Raw genomic sequence first — 18557 nt, 5'->3', positions numbered from 1 at the left:
TCCCAATTTTCATACTGATTGTTTTTGTAGATGAAAGCTGAGATTCTCCTATAATAGCAGGTATTTCCAACCCTGTGGACAAGCTGCAGGAGCAGAAGGAAGGAGTCAGTTTACAGAGCCTGGAAACAAAGGAGACTTCACCAATCCCGTGAATGCCACAGGCCAACATCCCCCAGATTCAAGATTCACAGGAAGGGGAATTCAGTTTAAATGTTATCAACCCACTGAAGATCCATCTCAGGGGCTGTTCCAGCAGCTCCTTCACCCTCCTGCCCAAAGGTCAGAGCAGTGCACAGTGGAAGAGGTTGTACCTCAAGCAGAATCATTTAATTTGGGTCTCAAATACAACTCAAGTCTATGAAGGTCTTGCCTTTAGGTTTCCTGAACTTCTGATTAATTAAAAAACAGCCCTGGAGCTCCTTTTCAAGCCTGGCCTTGAAACATCTCTCAGCAAGACCTCGTTGTCTCCTCAGGAGTGAAGCTCCAACTTGGCTGCTCACACACAAGTGCTGTGTTCTCCACAGTCATTGTTTTCAGTGCTTCCCAGAGCAATAGTCCCAAAAAGTCTTTAAGAAAGACCAGAAATGACGTTGATGGCCTCACATCTCCAAGGAGGAAACGCCAACACCTCACAGGGTGTTAAACTCACCAGGCATGGCCACCAAAACTCAGGGAGACAAAACTCCTTGGTCAGGTAATTAAAAACCTGAGGATTTAATGCAGTGATAAGACTTCCCCCCATACTGGTAGAGAATAATCTTTGAGCAAGAATAGAGATTTAGGTCAGATATTAGGAAGAAATTCTTTCCTCAGTGGGTGGGCAGGCCCTGGCACAGGTTGCCCAGAGAAGCTGTGGCTGCCCCTGGATCCCTGGAAGTGTCCAAGGCCAGGTTGGAGCAACCTGGGATAATGGAAGGTGTCCCTGCCCATGGCAGAGGGTTGGAACTGGATGAGCTTTCAGGTCCCTTCCAACCCAAGCCTTTCTATGACAAGAATAAGAAAAAAACCTCCCAAACAGCCCCCACACCCCAGGGCAGCAGCATCCACATCCTGCTTGTGTGCAGTGCCTGGTCCCTTCTCCACAGCCTGTGGGGATTATCCACGAGAGCCATGAAAAAAAAAAAAACCAACCTAAAGAAACTAAAGGTTTTTTGTGTGTCCCCCTCCCAAAAAAAGAAATCCTTATACAGCTGCCAGCTGCTGCTGTGACCACCCAAACTGCTCCCCCATTTCTCAAGTGATGCTAAACTAAGTAGAGGAGCTGAAATATCCTAAGCAGGAGGGGAGGGTGAAGTTACACAGGGGCCATTAGTAAAATAAACCTTCCCTGGCAGGCTGGAGAAGCAGCACCAAGAGCAATGCTGGCACTTATTTCAGTCCCTGGGTTTAACCCTTCCTTCCCTCAGCCACCAGCCCATGAAAGGTGGCAGAGCTGGGCCAAAGAGCCATTCCCTCCCCAGCCCACTGGTGGCCACTGAGCAGGGATTAAATTCGGGCCCAGAGCAGCAAAACAGGGATCTCTCAGCATGGTAGGAGATCAGGGCTGTGGGGACACAGAGAGTGGATGGAGAGCACCATCTGCAGAGGGTCAGGGTTACCTCCTGTGCCCTCCAGAGAGCAGAGCCCAAATGTTTAGGGTCAGAATCAAGGGGAAAAAAAGTGTTGGGTCAGGGTTTTTTCCCCCCTCTGTTCAGGAATCTTCTCTGGCACTGGCAGGATTCCCCTTTTCACCTCACCACACTCACTGTCTGACTCTTAGAACACTCAAGGAAAACCCCGTCCCACCAAGCTCATGTCATGACTGCTTTTCACTCAAACTTCAGGGAAACAGAGGCCAGAGGCTTCTACAACCACAGCTCATCCTCAACTGGAGAGTTAAATTACTGAGCTCAGGAGGATGAGTGTGCTGTTGGTCAAGTATTCCCAGTTCATCCAGTGCCTCCAGGACAGCAGAGAAAAACTGGGGTGTGACTCACTGCCCTGCATTTTTTTAAGTGAAAAAGCAAAGAGCTTGGTTTGGGGAATTACAGGAAAAAAAAAAAAAAAAAAAAAAAGGCACGATCAGGGAAAGAAAATAAGAGTAAAAAAAAAAAGAACAAAATAAGGGAGAGCAAAACCTCTAAAACGCCCTGGTTGGGCAATAGAAAGCACTGGATCAGCAGATGCAGAAGCTTTTCAGAGGAGCTGGTTCACACATTAGCAGAGGTAAAATGTTTGCAGCTTTCTCTGAGAGAGGCTGCCTATATTAGTCATCTGTAAGGGGACACTCCAGCAATGCTAAGTGGAATGAATCGAGCACAGGAATGCAAAGTGGGGTGGTTAAACCACATCACTTTTGGAGTGCCTCCTCCAAACAAGGCTCTAAAGTGCCCTTAATTCAGTTTAGCCTGATTTGCATTGCAATCAAGTCTGTTAAAGTGAATTAAGGACCTTTAATCCCCAAGGAGAGTGTTTCCACCAGGGCTAGTTAAGAGTAATTGAACTAATCCACTTTAAAAGTCAGTTCAGATTAGTTGTGCTAAGTGGCTGTGCAGATGAGGCCCGGGAGCGCAGGGACTGTCTCTGGGCTGCAATAATCCCATCAATCTGCCTCTGGGGCTGCTCTGGGAGGACAGGGAGAGGGGCTGGGAGGGATCCAAAACACTCAAATAAGAACACTAATAGAAACGTCTACTTGTGCTTGACAGGTGCCATCTGGTTGCAACCAAAGGCATTTTCCACGTGTATTTTCTGTGCAGACCATATTCCCTGGGCATGGCCAAGGGGCAGCTGGTTTTCATGGGCAGCTCCAGGCCCAGCTTGCTGCTCCAAGAAGTTGCTGGCAGCATCTCTCAGCCAAGCCACGCTCCAGGCTCACATCCCTCACTGAAATATGGAGTAGCCTCCACTCCCCTCGTCCTGAAGGAGCCAGAGGATGTGTCTGGGCTCAGTGGAGGGCTGAAGGGACCAACTCCACCACCAACCAATGCCAGGGGTGGTTGTTATCCCCATTTAGTGCCATCACAGCCACCCTACTCCCAAATCTCTGCCCGCTTCCCCCCGGTTTCCACCGCAGCTTTTCAACCGGTTAGAGCAAAAGCAGGTCACAATTCCCACAGAAACAGGGAACAGGAAGCTAAAGAGGGGCAACAGCAAGCAAAGAGAGGGCTGAAACCCACCCCTAAACCACATCCTGCCCCAGTTTTCACTCCAGCCTTCCCCCCTCACCCACACACACCGGGCAGCAGCACCGAGCAGGCTGAGCGCAGGTTTTGCCTTTCTAGGAAAGCAGCGAGCCCCTGTTCGATCCGAGCCAGTTTCTTCCCCAGCTAAGAATAATCCCCCCAGCTGCTGTTTGATGTCCACATTGCCATGGAGGCAGTGTTTTTTCCCTGGGAGATCCGCAGGGGACGGGCAGCGGGGCTGCGTGTGTTCGCCCCCGTTAATGTTTCCTGTGCGGTTCGGGCCGTTTTACCTACAGGTATGTTTATTCCACTACTTTAGCAAACCAGCAGACTTTTTAATGGAACTGTTGATATTTTTCCTGGCCGCTGCTCCTCCTGGAGAGGCGAGGCAGCGTACAAATGAAGTTCATTCCTAGCTCCAGCCCGAAGCTACTCTTCTCCTCCTGGGACCGCAGGGAATTGGAGGTTTCCATTGCACTGGTCAGGTTTCTCCTTCCCTTCTCCAGCCTTCAAGTTTTAGACACACAAACAGAGGCTCTGGGGCAGCTGACAGTAGCGAGAGAAATGCGTGGCTGGTGCTTTAAGCAAGGGCAGCAGCTGCCCTGGAAATGCAGCCACACATCCCCCAGCAAGGCCCCGGAAAAGGAGAGCAGGTGCAACACTGCACCCCTAAAATGAAGCCTCCACTCCCCATCTTGTTCTGCAGTCAGACCTTGCAGCCTGAAGCTTGGTGTCTCCTGCTTATAGACACTTCAGAGCTCACTAAGCCATCGGTAGGACTCCCCATACTTTTGTCTCTGAACTCCTTTTACTGCTGCAACAGGAGCAGGAACTCCAACCCAGAGGGTTCTGCTTCATCAGGCATCTACTGAAGGCACTTTCAGATGTGATCCACAGTCCAACAGCCCTTTGGGGCCCTGGAAAGAACCAAAGGACGTGCACCAAGTCCCTGACCCAGCTCACAGCCTGCTCACTGCAAGAGCAGTCCTGGTTTACAGCTGAAGTACCCTGAGGTGCCCAAAGCTGTGCAGATCCTGAGCAACCTTCTGCACTCCCTTCACCCCACAGGGCAACTGGGTCAAACTTATCCTCAGGCCTCTGAACACACCCAGACAGAGCAGAGCCCAGCTTTAGAGCCACCTCCATCCACAGCACTGGAGAGGAGCTCTCCCGAGAGCTCTGCTAACAGAGCAAACAGCCCCACACACGCAGGCAGGAGCATCTGTTTGGACAAGGCCACCAAAACTTCCCCTGTCCCTGCTCATCTGTCCCACAGCAGCTGCAGCAGAACACGCCTGAGAGCATCACCAGCCCCATCCCTCCCTCGGTGCTGGAGCCTTCAGCCTCTGGGAGCAGGTGGGATCCCCTTCCCCCTCCCCTGCTGCTGACAGGGAGAGCACCCAACCCCAGCCAGCTGAGAAATACACCCAGTGGCATCATGGAACAGGGTCATGCAGCCTGGTGCAGTCCCAAACTGAGGGATTTTTGTCCCAGTGAGTCAGACAAGGCCAAGCTGTCGAGCTCACCTCCCCCCTCCCAGCGCCAGCTCCCGCTCTCAGATTTTCCATGAGCTTTGCAAGCAGCACAAGGGCCTCCAGGGATGTAGGGATGAGGGAGGATGCCCTTCCTTACCCTGGTACCTCCCACAGGGCAGTGCCTGGGACAGCTCTGGTGAAGCCAGTCCACGCACTGGGGAAGACTGGGAACACAAAATCCCCAGGGACACAGACCTGCAGCTACTTTTAAGGCATCTCCACTACATCCAGTGAGATTTGTTGCTGCAGGGTTGTCGATCCCTCTGCAAGCCCAGAAGACAAATGCAGATTATTCCTGGATTCCCACTCCCCTTTCCAAACACCTCCTTAGCCCAGTGTGTGTGTCCTGCACCCTGCAGGGACATCAGGATTCTGCCCATAAACACATTTTCATCAGCTACAGAAATCACTGTGGGCATCACAGCCCGTGCCACTGACCACAGGCACTGCTCAGAGCTGCCCTTAGTCCGGCTCAAGCTCTCCCAAGAGCTGCTCTTCAGCTTCAGTCCTCTCCTGAAACTCAGGCTAAGCCCTCTGGATTCCCAGAGTCAACACAGGACAAGCCAGAAGATAGAAACAGTCACCAGGGATGCAACACAGCTGTGCTAATGAGCCAAGGGAAGTGCTGGATCTTTGGTCAGACCCTGTAATTCAGCTCAAGTGGCTGTTTCACCTCTGGCCTGTCAGATCAGCTTGTTAAAACCACAGAGCAGGGAAATCGCTCCCTGCCTGCTCCCAGCACGGGATTGATCTTTGGCAGGGGCTGAAAACATCCCTCCCCCCCCTCACCTTTGATTACAGAGAGGCCCAGGGATGCAGAGAGAGAGTCGGGCTCTAAGTTTGCCAGGTATTTCAAGATCTCACCTTACACTAGGAGAGGATTAGGGCTGGAAAAGAATTTTGTCAAGATTAAGCCGAACAAGTCAGTTCTTTTAAATCAAGTCTCAGTTCTGGTGAACCGTCCCCAGAGGGGGTTTGGGCTCCAGGGTTGGGTTTCTTGGCAGAGGAGATGGGCAGCACGGGAGGGCTGTAAGCTGAACTCCGTGTCCCTGAGCTGGGAATGGTCCCCTGAAGGCACTGACTGCACTGGGAGAGGTCCCTGGAGCCAACACCAGTGGATCCAGCTCGAAGAGGACCCTCATCCCAAGCACAATCCCTCAGCTGTTTCCCAATCCCACCAGCTGCTCTGACTCCCAGGTGGACACCTCATCCCGGAGCTGAACTTGGCTCCCAGACACTCTGATGTCACAGCTCGTGGATTCACATCCCATCTCACACCCTGAGCAAGCCCAAAGCTGGGTCAGTGCAAGAGGCTCAGCTCTCCAAAAGCCACCTCTGCCAGAGGCAGAGGGACATGGAGCATGGGCTCTGCACCCACAGCACACAGCACTGAGTGGTTTTCCACAGGAATCAGGAGGCACTGAAGTCACAGCAAGATTTGGGGGAAGGAGTCCCTCTGGGAGACACTCTGCAGTTTTCCACCCCCATCCCAAGCATGGCATTGCCTTGGCCACCAGGGCAAAACGAAGCCACTTCAGCACAGCCAAGGAGAAGCAGCTGGACACACCCAGAGGACGGAACATTTCGCCGTGGCAGCTTCAGGGAGCAAGGTGGGTGCTGACAGCAACCCTAAAACGGAGCTGCAAAGCCCCACAGGGTGCTCTGGGCCAGCAAGAAGCACCTTCACCCCCCCCAACCTCCAGCTGGAATCTCAAAAAAGAAAAAAAAAGTGCAGTTACACCCCCCAGGGCTGCCTGGCTTTGTTTTTGTTGCATTACCAAAGCATCAGATCGGCAATCTTTAAATAAAGAGAATCAATCTTCGGAGATGACGTTAAAATGAGGATATTTAAAGGCCTGAGCTCACCGTAACAGTTGAACAAAAAAAAAAAATAATAATAAAAAAAAAGAAATAAAAAACCAAAACAATGCACCCAGCTGAGCAGGGTGAGGTTTATCCTGGGAATCAGCTGTGGGAAAAACAGGGAGCAAAAGCAGGGCACACAGCGATGCCTCTGGGCCATTTCTCTGAAGGGATCAGGACGGGTGGGAAGGCACCAAAGACCCCCAGAAAGTCCTGAGAAGGAGCCTGGCAGGCTGAGCTCAGCAGATGGGACAGCCCCTGAGGGGACCCTGCAGCCCCCCCAGCGGGGTCAGCGAGCACCAGAGCCCTCCCACACACCCTGCAGCAACACACGGCTCCCTCCCACGGGCAGGGCTGGGGAGCTGTCACCTCCTGCTGATGGATGGCACCCAGGGAACAGGAGGCACTCGGTGGAGGTGGAATTTAAAGGGTAATAACCTGCTCTGACCGGGAGTTAGAACAGGTTTTCTTGCACATACGGGAGAGCCCCCCCCCGCCCCCCACAAGGAGATGCTCGTGTGGCACTGCTGGTGGTTTTGGAGCAGTTCCTTTTAAGGAGAATCACAGGATGGTTTGGGTTGGAAGGGACCTTAAAGTTCATCCAGTCCCACCCCCTGGCACGGGCAGGGACACCTTCCACTAGCCCAGGTTGCTCAAAGCCCCATCCAACCTGGCCTTGGACACTTCCAGGGATCCAGGGGCAGCCACAGCTTCTCTGGGCAACCTGTGCCAGGGCCTGCCCACACTCAAAGCCAGGAATTCCTTCCCAATATCCCACTATCCCTGCCCCTCTGGCAGTTTGAAGCCATTCCCTGTGTCCTGTCACTCCATGCCTTGTCCCCAAACCCTCTCCAGCTCTCCTGGAGCCCCTTTAGGCCCTGCAAAGAGCTCTCAGGTCTCCCCAGGGCTGCTCAAGTTCCAGGAGCAGAAAGCCCAGTGTCGAGCTGTGGGCTCTGCCTGTCAAAGCCATTCTTTTTGGCCTCCTGTCTCACCCACCTGCTCATCACACACCATCCAGGGGTCCCACTCCAGACCCACCCTCAAAATAAACTCTTAATTTCCCACTGTCAACAACAGAAGGAGAAAACAAAAATAAGTAGACCGAGAGTAGATGGAATTCTAATTCTTTTGCTCACCAGCTGAACTCTTCCAAAAGCCCCTGGCCTTGGAAACAACAGTTTCTTGACCCCACTTGAGTTGGGAGGCTGCTTTACCACCTGGTTTCAGAGGTTTCCAACAGCAGACCAAGGTTCTGCCTAAACTTCTGCCCGTTCCTCAGCCAGACAGGAGCATCTGACAGGGTTTTGAGCTGAGCTCAGACATGCCCTGGGAGGCCCATGTATCCATTCACATTCAGGGGAAGTGACACGTTGCTGCCCAGCACAAGAAGCCACCTCCTGTTCCACACAGTCAGTGGCCAGCTCTGCTGCCTCAGGCCTCTGGAAGGCTCCGAGCAGTTCTTCCAGGAAAGGAAACTTTTTGCTCCAGTTACAAAACTCACCCCTCCAGTGCACAGCAGATGCAGGAGGCAGAGCAAGTTTCACCCCGAACTCCACGAGCACCTGGCGGTCCAATTAACGCCTTTTTTTAATCAGCTAGGTCAAATCTGCCCATAAAATCCACGCCAGCTCCCATAGAGCCCAAGATCCCACCAGCAGGAACTGCAGCTTCTCCCAGGCCAGCACAGACTCAGCAGTACTGTCACGTACTGTTGAGTTTGCATGTTCTGCAGTGCATGCACAGAAGAGCTGTTTTCCTCTGTGTTCCTTCCAAAGAAAGAGTTCAAGTTTTTTTAACCTGTCATTTCCCCCCCTCTCCTCCCCCCCTCCCCCCAAAAAACCCTTCAGCAACTGAATTAACAAAACACTCCCCACACCTCAGAGAAGAATGATTTAAGGTCACAAAGCAGGCTGGAAGAACTACCAGGGAGCAGGCAGGAGCTGCTGGATCCATTTGGAACAAGAGCTGAGAGAGGGAAGAAAGTCGGGAGAGATTTTTCTATCAGCTCCAGCAAATCTTGTAACTGCTGTGTTTATCCACGCAGTCAAAATAACTCCCTGTTCCACTCAGAGCAGTGCAAACACGCATTACAATAAAATGTAAAGCTTGCTGAGCTGATAAACTTCATAAGTGTATTTTCTGACGCTATCTCCAGAGATAAGGCTCATTAGCACTTACAGCCACGGTCTGAGGGAACCTTAAAAAGCACAGTTAGGAACAGGAGAAGAGGGGGAAATTTGTAATTAGATGTCAAAAAGCCGGGTTCTAAAAGGGTTAACCCTTTCCACCCAGCACCAGAATAATGCCTAGCTCCTATCCAACCTGACCTGAGCTGGCTCCCGAGCTCTGGGGGCAGTAAGTCAGGAAAACACATCCCACCAGTCCTGAGTCCATGGCCATTTAAGAGTGCAAACAACGGGCCCCTCTGCTCGAGGGCTTCTCCTCAGATCGAGAAACCAATCGTATTAACACCCCACAAGACACCAGAGAGCTTTTTTTTTTTGGCCGCAGAGAGCAAGGGCTGCTTCGGCGTGGAGGGGAGCCAGGGGCTCAGCGTGTTTGCAGTCTGGAAAGCCAGGTGTGGGAGACTCCTTGGATTGCTTCAGCACGCCCTCAGGGAAGCTGGCAGGTTGCTGCCTGGATGGTTTGGGCACTTGGGGTGAAGTTTTGTGTCTAACAAAAGATTTTTTAAGTATGAATTAAGCAAGTGCCATCCCCCACCCAAGAGCCAGCTGGAACCACACGGTTAGAAACAGGGAGAGAGCGGATCAAGACAGTTTTGATGCATTGAACCCTCTTGTCCAACACCTCAGATGGCAAAAATTCGGATGGGAGCTGATCCAGTCCAAGCCTTGAAGGTGCCACATCGCTCTGTGTGACTGGGGCAGAGATTTGGGAGCTTCTGGCAGCAGAAATCCTTCCAACCTCAGAAGGGTTACCCCAAACCACATTCCAAGGCTGACTCCCCAGTGGGGATATTCCAGTGGAACATCTCCAAAAACCCCCTTCCAACTTAAGTCCCTCCTAGAAGGCATCAGTACACAGGGATGCAACAGGGACAGGGCTGGTTAAGTCCAACCTTCAGCTCTGCTGAGCCAAGATTTGCAGGTCCCACCACCCCTGTGCAGCTCTGGACAGCTCTGCACCAGGAATTCCCTCCTGCAGTGGGGTCAGCACCTCCTCTGCCTACTCAGTCACCTCCATGGGATCTTAAGTTCAACGGTGTCTTCTGATGAAGATTTTCCACCAAAAAGAAACTCTTAAGGAGTGTTTAAATATTAACATTTATTAGGAATAAAGACACTGTCAGCACCTCCTTAAGTGAAGGGGATGGAATGGAGCATCCCTGGGGGGGAACATCTACAAGAGAGCTGGAGAGGGACTTTTTACACAGGCAGAGAGCGACAGGACAAAGGGAGATGGCTCTGAACTGGAAGAGAGCAGGGTTAGATGGGATATTGAAAAATGAAGCAAGCAGCAAGAACTGCCAAAACTCAGCCTGGTCAGAGAGACTCAAACTGAGAAGCATCACAGTGACTACTCCACGAAGTCTCCCAGACCTTCCACTCAACGTCCTCCCCCTTCCCAATCCCACAGCTAATTCAATTACCTGCCACTGCATGAGCCTCAAGGCAATTCTCATTACCCCGGATAAAGCACAAGGCCTTTAATTATTAAACACTCCCGGGCTTTTTGTGTTGGGGTTGTGGGGCTGGACTCTCTTTTATTGTTGTCAGCAGCTTCCAGAAAGCAAGTTAATCATTGACCAGGCCTTTCCCCAGGAGACCAGAGTCCTGTGGATTTCTGCTCTCTAGTCCTGCATCACACCAGGCTAAAGAACTGCACTCCTGCTTTGCCAATTCAATTATACATTCAATATTCCCCTTATTACAAGCCATCTTCTCCCCCCAGGGGGTCATTTACAGCCCTGCAAAGAAAATATGCAATATTTGGGTGCACAGGCTGTGAAAATTCCCACCACTGAGTTGAGTTCAGAGAGAAACAGCTCCAGTGTCTTCCCAAGTGAGGGAAACTGAGGCACGAGGCAGTGGTCCCCAAGTCTCAAGCCACATGGTCAATCCAGTACTTAAGGCATAAAAAAAACCACTAATCCTGACCTAAATTAAGGGTTGTTCCATCCTCTAAGTACACAGCAGGCAGGAGGAGCTTTCAGGTACTTCCCAGCCTGATTTGGGACAGGTCCTGGTCCCCAGGGATGCAGATGCAGGTCTGGCAGACCTCAGCTGCACACACTTATTTTTCCAAGTGTTCCTGGGTTTGCCAGGGAACCACTCCATCAAATCCAGTGCCACTTCCAAGCATCTACAAAGCAAATGCTGCTTCTGGGCACGGGGCTCCAACGGGGCTAAAGGAATGGAGGTTAAACACTGCTTTGAGTTGACCCAGAGAGGCCAACTTTGGGAGAGGAGCCAGGCAGGACTCAGAGCAGTCCCTACGTGACAAAAAAAGGGGGGGGGGGGGGGGGGGGATAAAACACTCAAACCAAACCAGGCACACCCTTGGTAAGAAACCCAAAAAAACCAGCCCCTTAAAAACCCACCCAGAACGCGGCGGGGTTGGGATGGCAGAGCCCGCCCTGCCAGCCCCGGGGAGCTGCCTCTGCAGGCTCCAGCTGTGTTTGCCTGCGCTCTGCGCATTCCTGCCTCGCCACCCGAGCCCAGGTTTTTGTTTTTTTCGGGTTTGCTCCGGGAGAACCAGCTGCTCCATCTCACGCACGCCGAGCGAGAGAAGCCAGCGCGCCGCAGCTTCGCCCCGGGAGCTCCCGCGCCTTCGGGTGGCCCCACACCACCATCCAGTGACAGGCACGGAAATCCTGGATGGGCGACAGCACCCGGAGCGTCCCACGGGCTGGAAAAAACAGGCAGCAGAGCCGAGCCGTGGGATTGGTTTTGTTGGAGGGGACACTCGAGCTGATGCCAGGCGCTCGGAGTGACAGTGGTTGGGCTCATCCCTAATCAAAGGATTGTGCCCCTGTTGGAAGGGACCCACAAGGATCATCACCCAGTCCAACCCTCAGCCCTGCACAGGCCCATTCCCAGCAGTCCCAACCCTCTGCCCCAGAGGATCATCCAAACCCTCCCGGAGCTCCGGCAGCCTCGGGGCTGTGCCCTCTGCCCTGGGGGAGCCTGTTCAGTGCCTGACCACCCACCCCCTCGGCGATCGCAGCTCCTGAACACCCCTTGCATCCAACATCCAGCTCTTTTCCGAGGGCTTTCAGCAAAATTACACCCCTGAACTACAAAGTTTCCACCCAACAGCACCTACAGGGCGCGGTTATGCCCGTGGGCACCTATTCTGCACCTGCCAAAGGGAATAAAAATATATTTATTGCACTTCCCACGCTGGAAACCCCCCCCACACACACACTGTGCAGCAAAAGACCTGCTCTCCCCAGGGGTGTGTTGGTAAATTAGGGCAAGCTATGCTTCCCCTCCCTCCCTCTCCCCCTCGTGAGCATTTGAGGGTTCCTGTTGCCTGCGTGCGGAGCGCAGATCGGTTACATTTATGAAGAACATTGCAATCTGTCAATATAAACACTATGTAAGCATGAGCCACTTGTAACATTACTACTGTCTTGACAAGTGTTTGCAGAGGGGGCAGAGCTGCTCGGCTCCTTCTGCTGCTCAAGCAGAGCGGAGCAAATCCCGACACGCTGAGAACGCTCCTTCGGCCAGGGAAAAACAAGGGAGGTGGGGGCATCAAAACTGAATCAGACTCTAAATCAGAACACCCAGAAAGAAACAGAGGGCGGGGCGGGGTGATTTATGGCCCTGCACAGGCTGTCACCTCGGATCCACAGGATCAGGCAGCTCGGGAAAGCAGCAGCTCCTCCGGGCTGGATTCCCTTCCTTCCCACCAGCAACCAGGGCGCAGCAGGATTGGAGTTCCTCGGCCTGCCTGTCATCCCAGCACGGCTAATCTTGTCATCTGCCACTTCCAGAGCCCAGCAGTGCAAGACCCAACGCAATTCCCAGATGCTGCTCCGGCATTTCCACCACCCCCCAGCCACATCTGAAGGAGGAAAGGGAGGAGGGGAGGTGCCCACACCCAGAGCGTGCAAAAGGCACGGGGAAAGCAGAGCAGGAGGAAAAGTGAAATGCAATGCTTTCTCAGGGATCCCAGCAGTCTGGGGCTGCTCCAAACTACCCCCACCAGCCAGTTGGAATATGGTGCAAATTAGTTTTCGGACAGCCCAGCTGCAGAGGCGATGGCTGGGCAGAAAAGCTCGGGGAACTTTTGGAACGGCCAGAGCATCTCACCCTGCTCTCAGCTGACACTTCTCTCAAGGCAATGCTTCCCCCTCTGGTGCAGACTGAGCCTGTAGCCGTCTCCTACACCACCTCCTACCCCAAAATACACCCACCATCGTCAGGTGTCCTCATGTGCAGCTCTAAACACACAGCAAGCCACGGGGGCTGTGCTCAGTTTTGCAGACACGGGTTTTCCTTTTTACCATCAAGAAGACAAGGCTTGGGAGCTGTAGCACCACCACATCCCTGTAGATGGTCTCTTCCAGCTGTTTTCCAGTGGTTAGGGCTGACTATAAGCCCTAAAACCCCTCCTGAACAGGTGCCTGCAGGGTCTCACCTCCACTGGTGCTGCAGACCAGCATCCCATGAGGTCCTGCCTGTGCTGGGTATCAGTTCCAGGGCACCTGCTTCCCTCCTGGCTCCAGGGAGGAGAGCAGCAACACCCAGGTCACCCCAAGGCAAGGGAAAAACCTGTCCCTCCCTTCACCATGGACACTGAACCATTTCCTTCAGCACAGCTCCTCCAAGGCAGCAGCCAGAGCCCCATCTGCACCAGCATTACCTCACACACGCACACCAAGCTCAGCTTCCAGAGGGCACTTCTCATTCTTGGCTGCTTATGCATCCCTCCAAGAACACCACAGCCAGAATTCCAGGGAAGCAGCAGCCTCCAGCCGCGCTATTCCCACCCCAGCACCCCCTGCTGCCCCCGGGGACAGCCCCAGACATAACTGCACGCTGACACAATCTTGTTATCACATAACCAGGGCCCCATTTCTGTCCCCACTAATTCCCCACCAGGCCACACATTTGGAGACACCGAATTCTTTCCCTGAAATAAGACATTGGGGATGGGGGGGGGGGAAGGAAGGGATCATCCACAGCTGTCCCTATCCCCCTCCAGACTGGGGAAGGGAGCAGCCAAGCTGCAGCCACACCACGACATCTGCTTAACACGGTCTGTGCCCCACCACCTCCTGTGACAGGCGTGGCAGCACCCGGAGCAGAGGGTCCAGCAGGCCACCAAAAAGTGTCCTGGTGGCTCTGGTGATGCCCCGGGTTGGGAAGGAGCATCCCTCCCCCTGCCTAGAAAGGCTGGGGCATCAGCTGAGCCCAATTCAGTATTTTAGCTCAGGTGACACATTCAGGAAAGATTTATTAGAATAAACAGATGTGCTGCCTCTCCTGGAGCAGCTTCTCCATCGGAAGAAAAGTCAATACGAGCCTTCACAGGGCACTGGCAGAGACCGGCTCCGAGTTCTGCAGGAACATCCAGCTTTTCCCCAGGGAAGATTTCCTTCCTTATCAGTACACAGAAGCCCGCGGTGAGGAGGGCTCAGCTCTTCCACACGCACTTGTTATATCACACCAGGGATTATCAGGACCTGGGATCTCGGCTCTGAGTGCTCCCAGTGCCCCCCAGCAGCTCAGCAAGTGCAGCCTCTGCTTGAGGCCTCTTGGAAGAACAAAGAGCAGATTAACAGCAGATGCTGCTCCTTCGCTGGGGCTTTAAGCTCGGGATGCTTTGCATAAGCAAACTCCACACCACAGCAGCCCCGGAGCACTTGGAGTGCACATCTGGCTGGGTCCACATCTGGAACCTCCTATCCCCTCCTTCTTGCCAGAGAGGGAGTCTCAAATCCGAGACAGCAGCTGTACCACGACAGAGAACAACCCAGACTGCTCAGGACAGACCCGGCCGTGGCTCAACGTGTTCCCCTCTTAAGTTAAAAATCTCCCCCAGCCAGCAGAGAAATCCCAGAAGGAACTGGAATGAGTTACCTGCTGCACTGCAGCAGACACCAGACTGCACGGATTAACAGGGGAGTTCCAGCCAAGCTCCTTCCAAACCCCATCGGTCCCCAAGGCACAATTCAGCCGCTCAGTGCCGGTGGTCTCCAGCAGACACACGAGCAGCGGGCTCAGTGCAGCCCTCCGTGTGCTGCCGAGGCAGAAGAGGGCTTTTCCTAAAAACCCTGCACACACACAGGGCAGGCTGCTGCCTTCAGAAAAGCAGCCCCGGCAGCAGGAAGTTTAAATGGTTGCGGAGTTGGAAACAGAAGATGTAAGTAGCACTGTTTGGAAAGCTTTGCCAGACCACAAGCAATGGACAAGCCTCAACACCGGGATTTGTTTTACTGGAAAGAAGGGGGGAAAACCTCAAGTCTGCTAAAACATTCTCCAGGGCTGGTCCGGTGGCTCCTACCAGCGGTCACAACATAACATCCCTCCCCCCCCAAAAAAAAAAAAAAACCAAAAAAACAAAAAACCGAAAAGCAAGAATCACCATTCTGGAGTAAACCTGCACCAAAACCTCGTACACGACTGCTCGCGTCCTACTCCCCTCGCAATCCGACACAACATTTTGGGACAAACAGTTTTAAAATAAAGGATAAGAGGCAGTGACACCCCAAAAAGCAGAGAGGGGAAAGACACTGAGAGCTGAAGCCCCGCGACGTGGCTGCGGGAGGGAGCGGGTTTTACTTGGGTCCTCCAGCTCAACCCCGCGCCCACGGAGAGGGGATAAGGGGGAAAAGGGGGATAAAGAGGATAACTGGGATAAGGGGTCGGGAATGGGAAAGATCGGGATCCACCTGCCGGGCCGGGGCGCCCCCTGCCGGCCACACCCTGCCCCGCGCACAGGTGAGCGCCGGGATGCGGGGACCCCCCCGCTCCCTCGGGAATCACCTCCACGCCACGGGAAGGTGGATACGGCACGCACCCCTCCTAAAAAAAAACAACACCGCCGGGATGATGCCAGCACCCGCTGGCCAGCACCTGGTGTTGAGGCATGAGGTTAAATTGGGCGAAAAAAGAGTTTTTTGGAGTTGTCCCAAGCTGGTGGGGGTTACGCCCCGCACCTGGCGCGCTACAGGTCCCCTCCATGCGGGTCACCCCCTCGGAAAAAAGGGGGAACAGAGCATTCCCCCGAGCTCAGCGGCCGCTTCCCGCAGCCCGGCAGCTCCGGGTGGGCTCCCGGAGAGCCCGGCAGCGCCGAAGGAATTCGGGGGTCGCCCGGCTGTGGAGCGGTGGGACGCGGGACAGGCGCGGGGATGTCGCCCCCGGGTACCCCTCTCCCGGCACGGGCTGTCATCCCGGGATGCCCGCACCCAGCGAGAGGGAAGGAGCGCAGCAGCATCCCCCACGTCGGGCGGGACGGACGAGGCACATAGAGAAAAAAACCCAAAAAACATTTAAACAAAAATAAAAAAAAACTAAAGTAAAAGTTAAAGAGCAGGAGCACAGGGGGGCACCTACCCGAAGTAGGCGGCGGAGGGCCGCGGGGCGCAGGCGAGCAGCCCTAGGAGCGCGCAGGAGGAGAGCCATCCCAGCAGGACGTGTCCATCCAGCATCTTGCAGCGGCGCCGGCGCTGCTCATCTCGTTCCCCCGCCGCGCCCGCTGCGGCCCCGCCGCCCGCCCCGCTTCTTATAGCGCGGCCGGCACCGAGAGCACGGCCGGCCGGGGCGGGCCGGGGGCGGGACACGGCCGGGGGGAGGGACGGCAGCAGGGGACACCCCCCCCGGGGGAGGGACGGAGCGCCGGGGCGGGGAGAGCGAGCGGGAGAGGGAGAGGGAGCCGGGGAAAAGGGGGGGACACCCAGATGGGTGCGGTGCGGATTGGGGGGGGAAGGGATGTGGGAGAGGGGTGGGTGGCACAGGGGTTGGGAGCTGGGGAAGAGATGGGGAGCGGGGCAAGGGGGGCAGGTGTGAAAGGGCTGCGTGTGCCGGGTCTGGGTGCTTGTGCGAGGGTCGGGGAATTGCGCGAGGGCTGGATGTGCCCGCGGTGGGGTGGTTGTGCAAGGGGTGGATGTGCCAGGGATTGGATCAAGGGGTGGGCAGCGGTGCAAGCGCCACGTGTGCAGGGGGTGGGTGTGCCAGGGATGGGCAGTCATGCAAGGATCAGGGCAGGTGTGCAGGGGTTGGCTGGATGTGCCAGGGATTGGGCAAGGGATGGGCAGTAGTGCAAGGGCCAGGCATGGGGAGCTGGGCAAGGGCCAAGGGTGGATTTGCCACACCTGGTCAGCTGAGAAAGGGCCGGGAGGTCATGAAAGGGCTGGATGTGGCAGGGTTGGGCAGCTGGGCAAGGATCAAGCAGTTGTGTAAGGGCTGGGTGTGCAAGGGCCAAGTGTGCAGGGGCTGGATGTGCCAAAGATGGGCAGCTGGGCCAGGGATGGGCAGCAGTGCAAGGGCCAGATATGGAAAGGGTGGATGTGCCAGGGCAGGGCTGATGTGCCAGGCTCAGATGTGCAGGGGTTGGATGTACAAGGGGTGCACGTGCCAGGGATGGGTGGTTGTGCAGAGCTCAGGCAAGAGCTGAGCAGTGGTGCAGAGGCTGGGAAGTGGTTAATGCCCTAAATGTCACCCTTTGTGGCAGCGTTTTTCCAGGTGACGTCACTGGCACCGTCATCCCCGAGGTAATTTCAGCGCTGCTGCCACCCAGGAACAAAAAGGTTTCCCTCCTGAGCGTGTGTGTGTGTCACTGCTGAGCCACCCCCTGTCCCCACGGGGACACGTGGCAGGAAGACACACACCGGGCTCTCATCTCAAAAGCCACCAAGTCTGGGGGTTTGAGCTCATCTGCACAAAGCTGTGCCCAGCAGGTGACAAGTGGGTACATAGCAAAGTGAGACCCTGAGTGATCATGGTGGGGTCATCTGTCATTCTGACCCCCAGAGCCTGTGGACAAACCAATTCAGGAGCCACACGGGGGTGGGGAGGGGGTGGGATAGTGAAGATGAACCTTTTGTCCCGGAATAGCACCTGGAGTGACACTGGGAGCTCCATGAATTTATTCCCACCACTGGCCGTGCACTCAGGCATTTCCAGCTTTCCCAACACTGGAATCCATGTGGATTCTGCTTATTTTGGGGGTGGGAGAGGAGAAGATGTTTTAATTTTTAATGTATAAAACATCTCAGCCCGGTTCCTGACCAAACCTTTGCCTTATGGAAAAGCACAGTTCAAACTTCCCACATCCACCCCTGCGTGGGATTTGGGGTTCCCACTGTGTCTGTGGATCAGCACCCTTGGGGTAGGGGCTGAAACGTGCTGGGAGGGGTGTGAAATCCAATCCAGCTTCCGCAAATCCCCGTGATTCCCCAGGATCTGGGAATATTTCAGTTCTCTCATCCCACTGGTGGGGGTGAGGTGCCACCGTGCCATCCCCCCCGGCTGCCCCCGTGGGTGCTGGGAGGTGAGGTGGCTCCGGGGGCCATCCCAGCCTGGCAGAGGCCGGCAGCAATATTGCATTAAAGCCCCATCTAGAGGCCTTTCACTGAGGAGAATTTGGGAGATAGAACCACCTCTGGGGTCATGTTGTGTGTTGTTATCCTCTCCCAAGAGTTCTTCCAGCTCTGGGAAAGGCAATATAAGGCTGTTGATGGAGGGGAGGACAAACAAGGTTCTATATTATCACCGGGAGGCTTTTCCCGAGCGTTTCTCTGCTGGAAAAGACAGCTGAAGAGTCATTTTTTCATGCAGGTCCCCAAGAAGCTGGTGATCCCAGCACGTGGAAGGAAACTCCTGTTCCTCCAGGCAGCCCCAAGGCAGAGGGTCACGGAAAGGCAGCGACCCTGCTGTTACTCATTTCCTCTGCCCACAGGAGGTGCCGTGGCCGGGGTGATGCTCTGGGCTCCGTGTGACTCTTTCCGAGGTGAGGCAGCACCAGAAATAGCCCCCCCACTTCTGCTTTCAGCCCGGGAAAAAGGGAAGCCCGACAAGGG

At 54.6% G+C, this 18557-nt stretch overlaps 1 protein-coding gene across 2 annotated transcripts in view; it reads right to left on the bottom strand.

The window, feature by feature from the left end:
- The window catches only part of WNT9A (Wnt family member 9A), a 55568-nt gene extending 39344 nt beyond the window's left edge, over positions 1-16224 (bottom strand). The window contains exon 1 of one of the 2 annotated variants that reach the window (XM_050309932.1): positions 16093-16224. Coding sequence is in view for 1 of the 2 variants with exons in the window: in XM_050309925.1 (XP_050165882.1) it covers positions 16093-16187 (95 nt within the window). In the remaining variant the exon portion in view is untranslated. The remainder of the gene's footprint in view (positions 1-16092) is intronic. The other variant, XM_050309925.1, reaches the window with a different exon arrangement.
- Positions 16225-18557: the final 2333 nt, after the last annotated feature.

Source organism: Myiozetetes cayanensis, unplaced genomic scaffold (genome assembly GCF_022539395.1).
Source record: "Myiozetetes cayanensis isolate MyiCay16 unplaced genomic scaffold, myiCay2020 scf1, whole genome shotgun sequence".
Taxonomy (NCBI): domain Eukaryota; kingdom Metazoa; phylum Chordata; class Aves; order Passeriformes; family Tyrannidae; genus Myiozetetes; species Myiozetetes cayanensis.
This window is presented reverse-complemented; position numbering and strand designations above follow the sequence as displayed.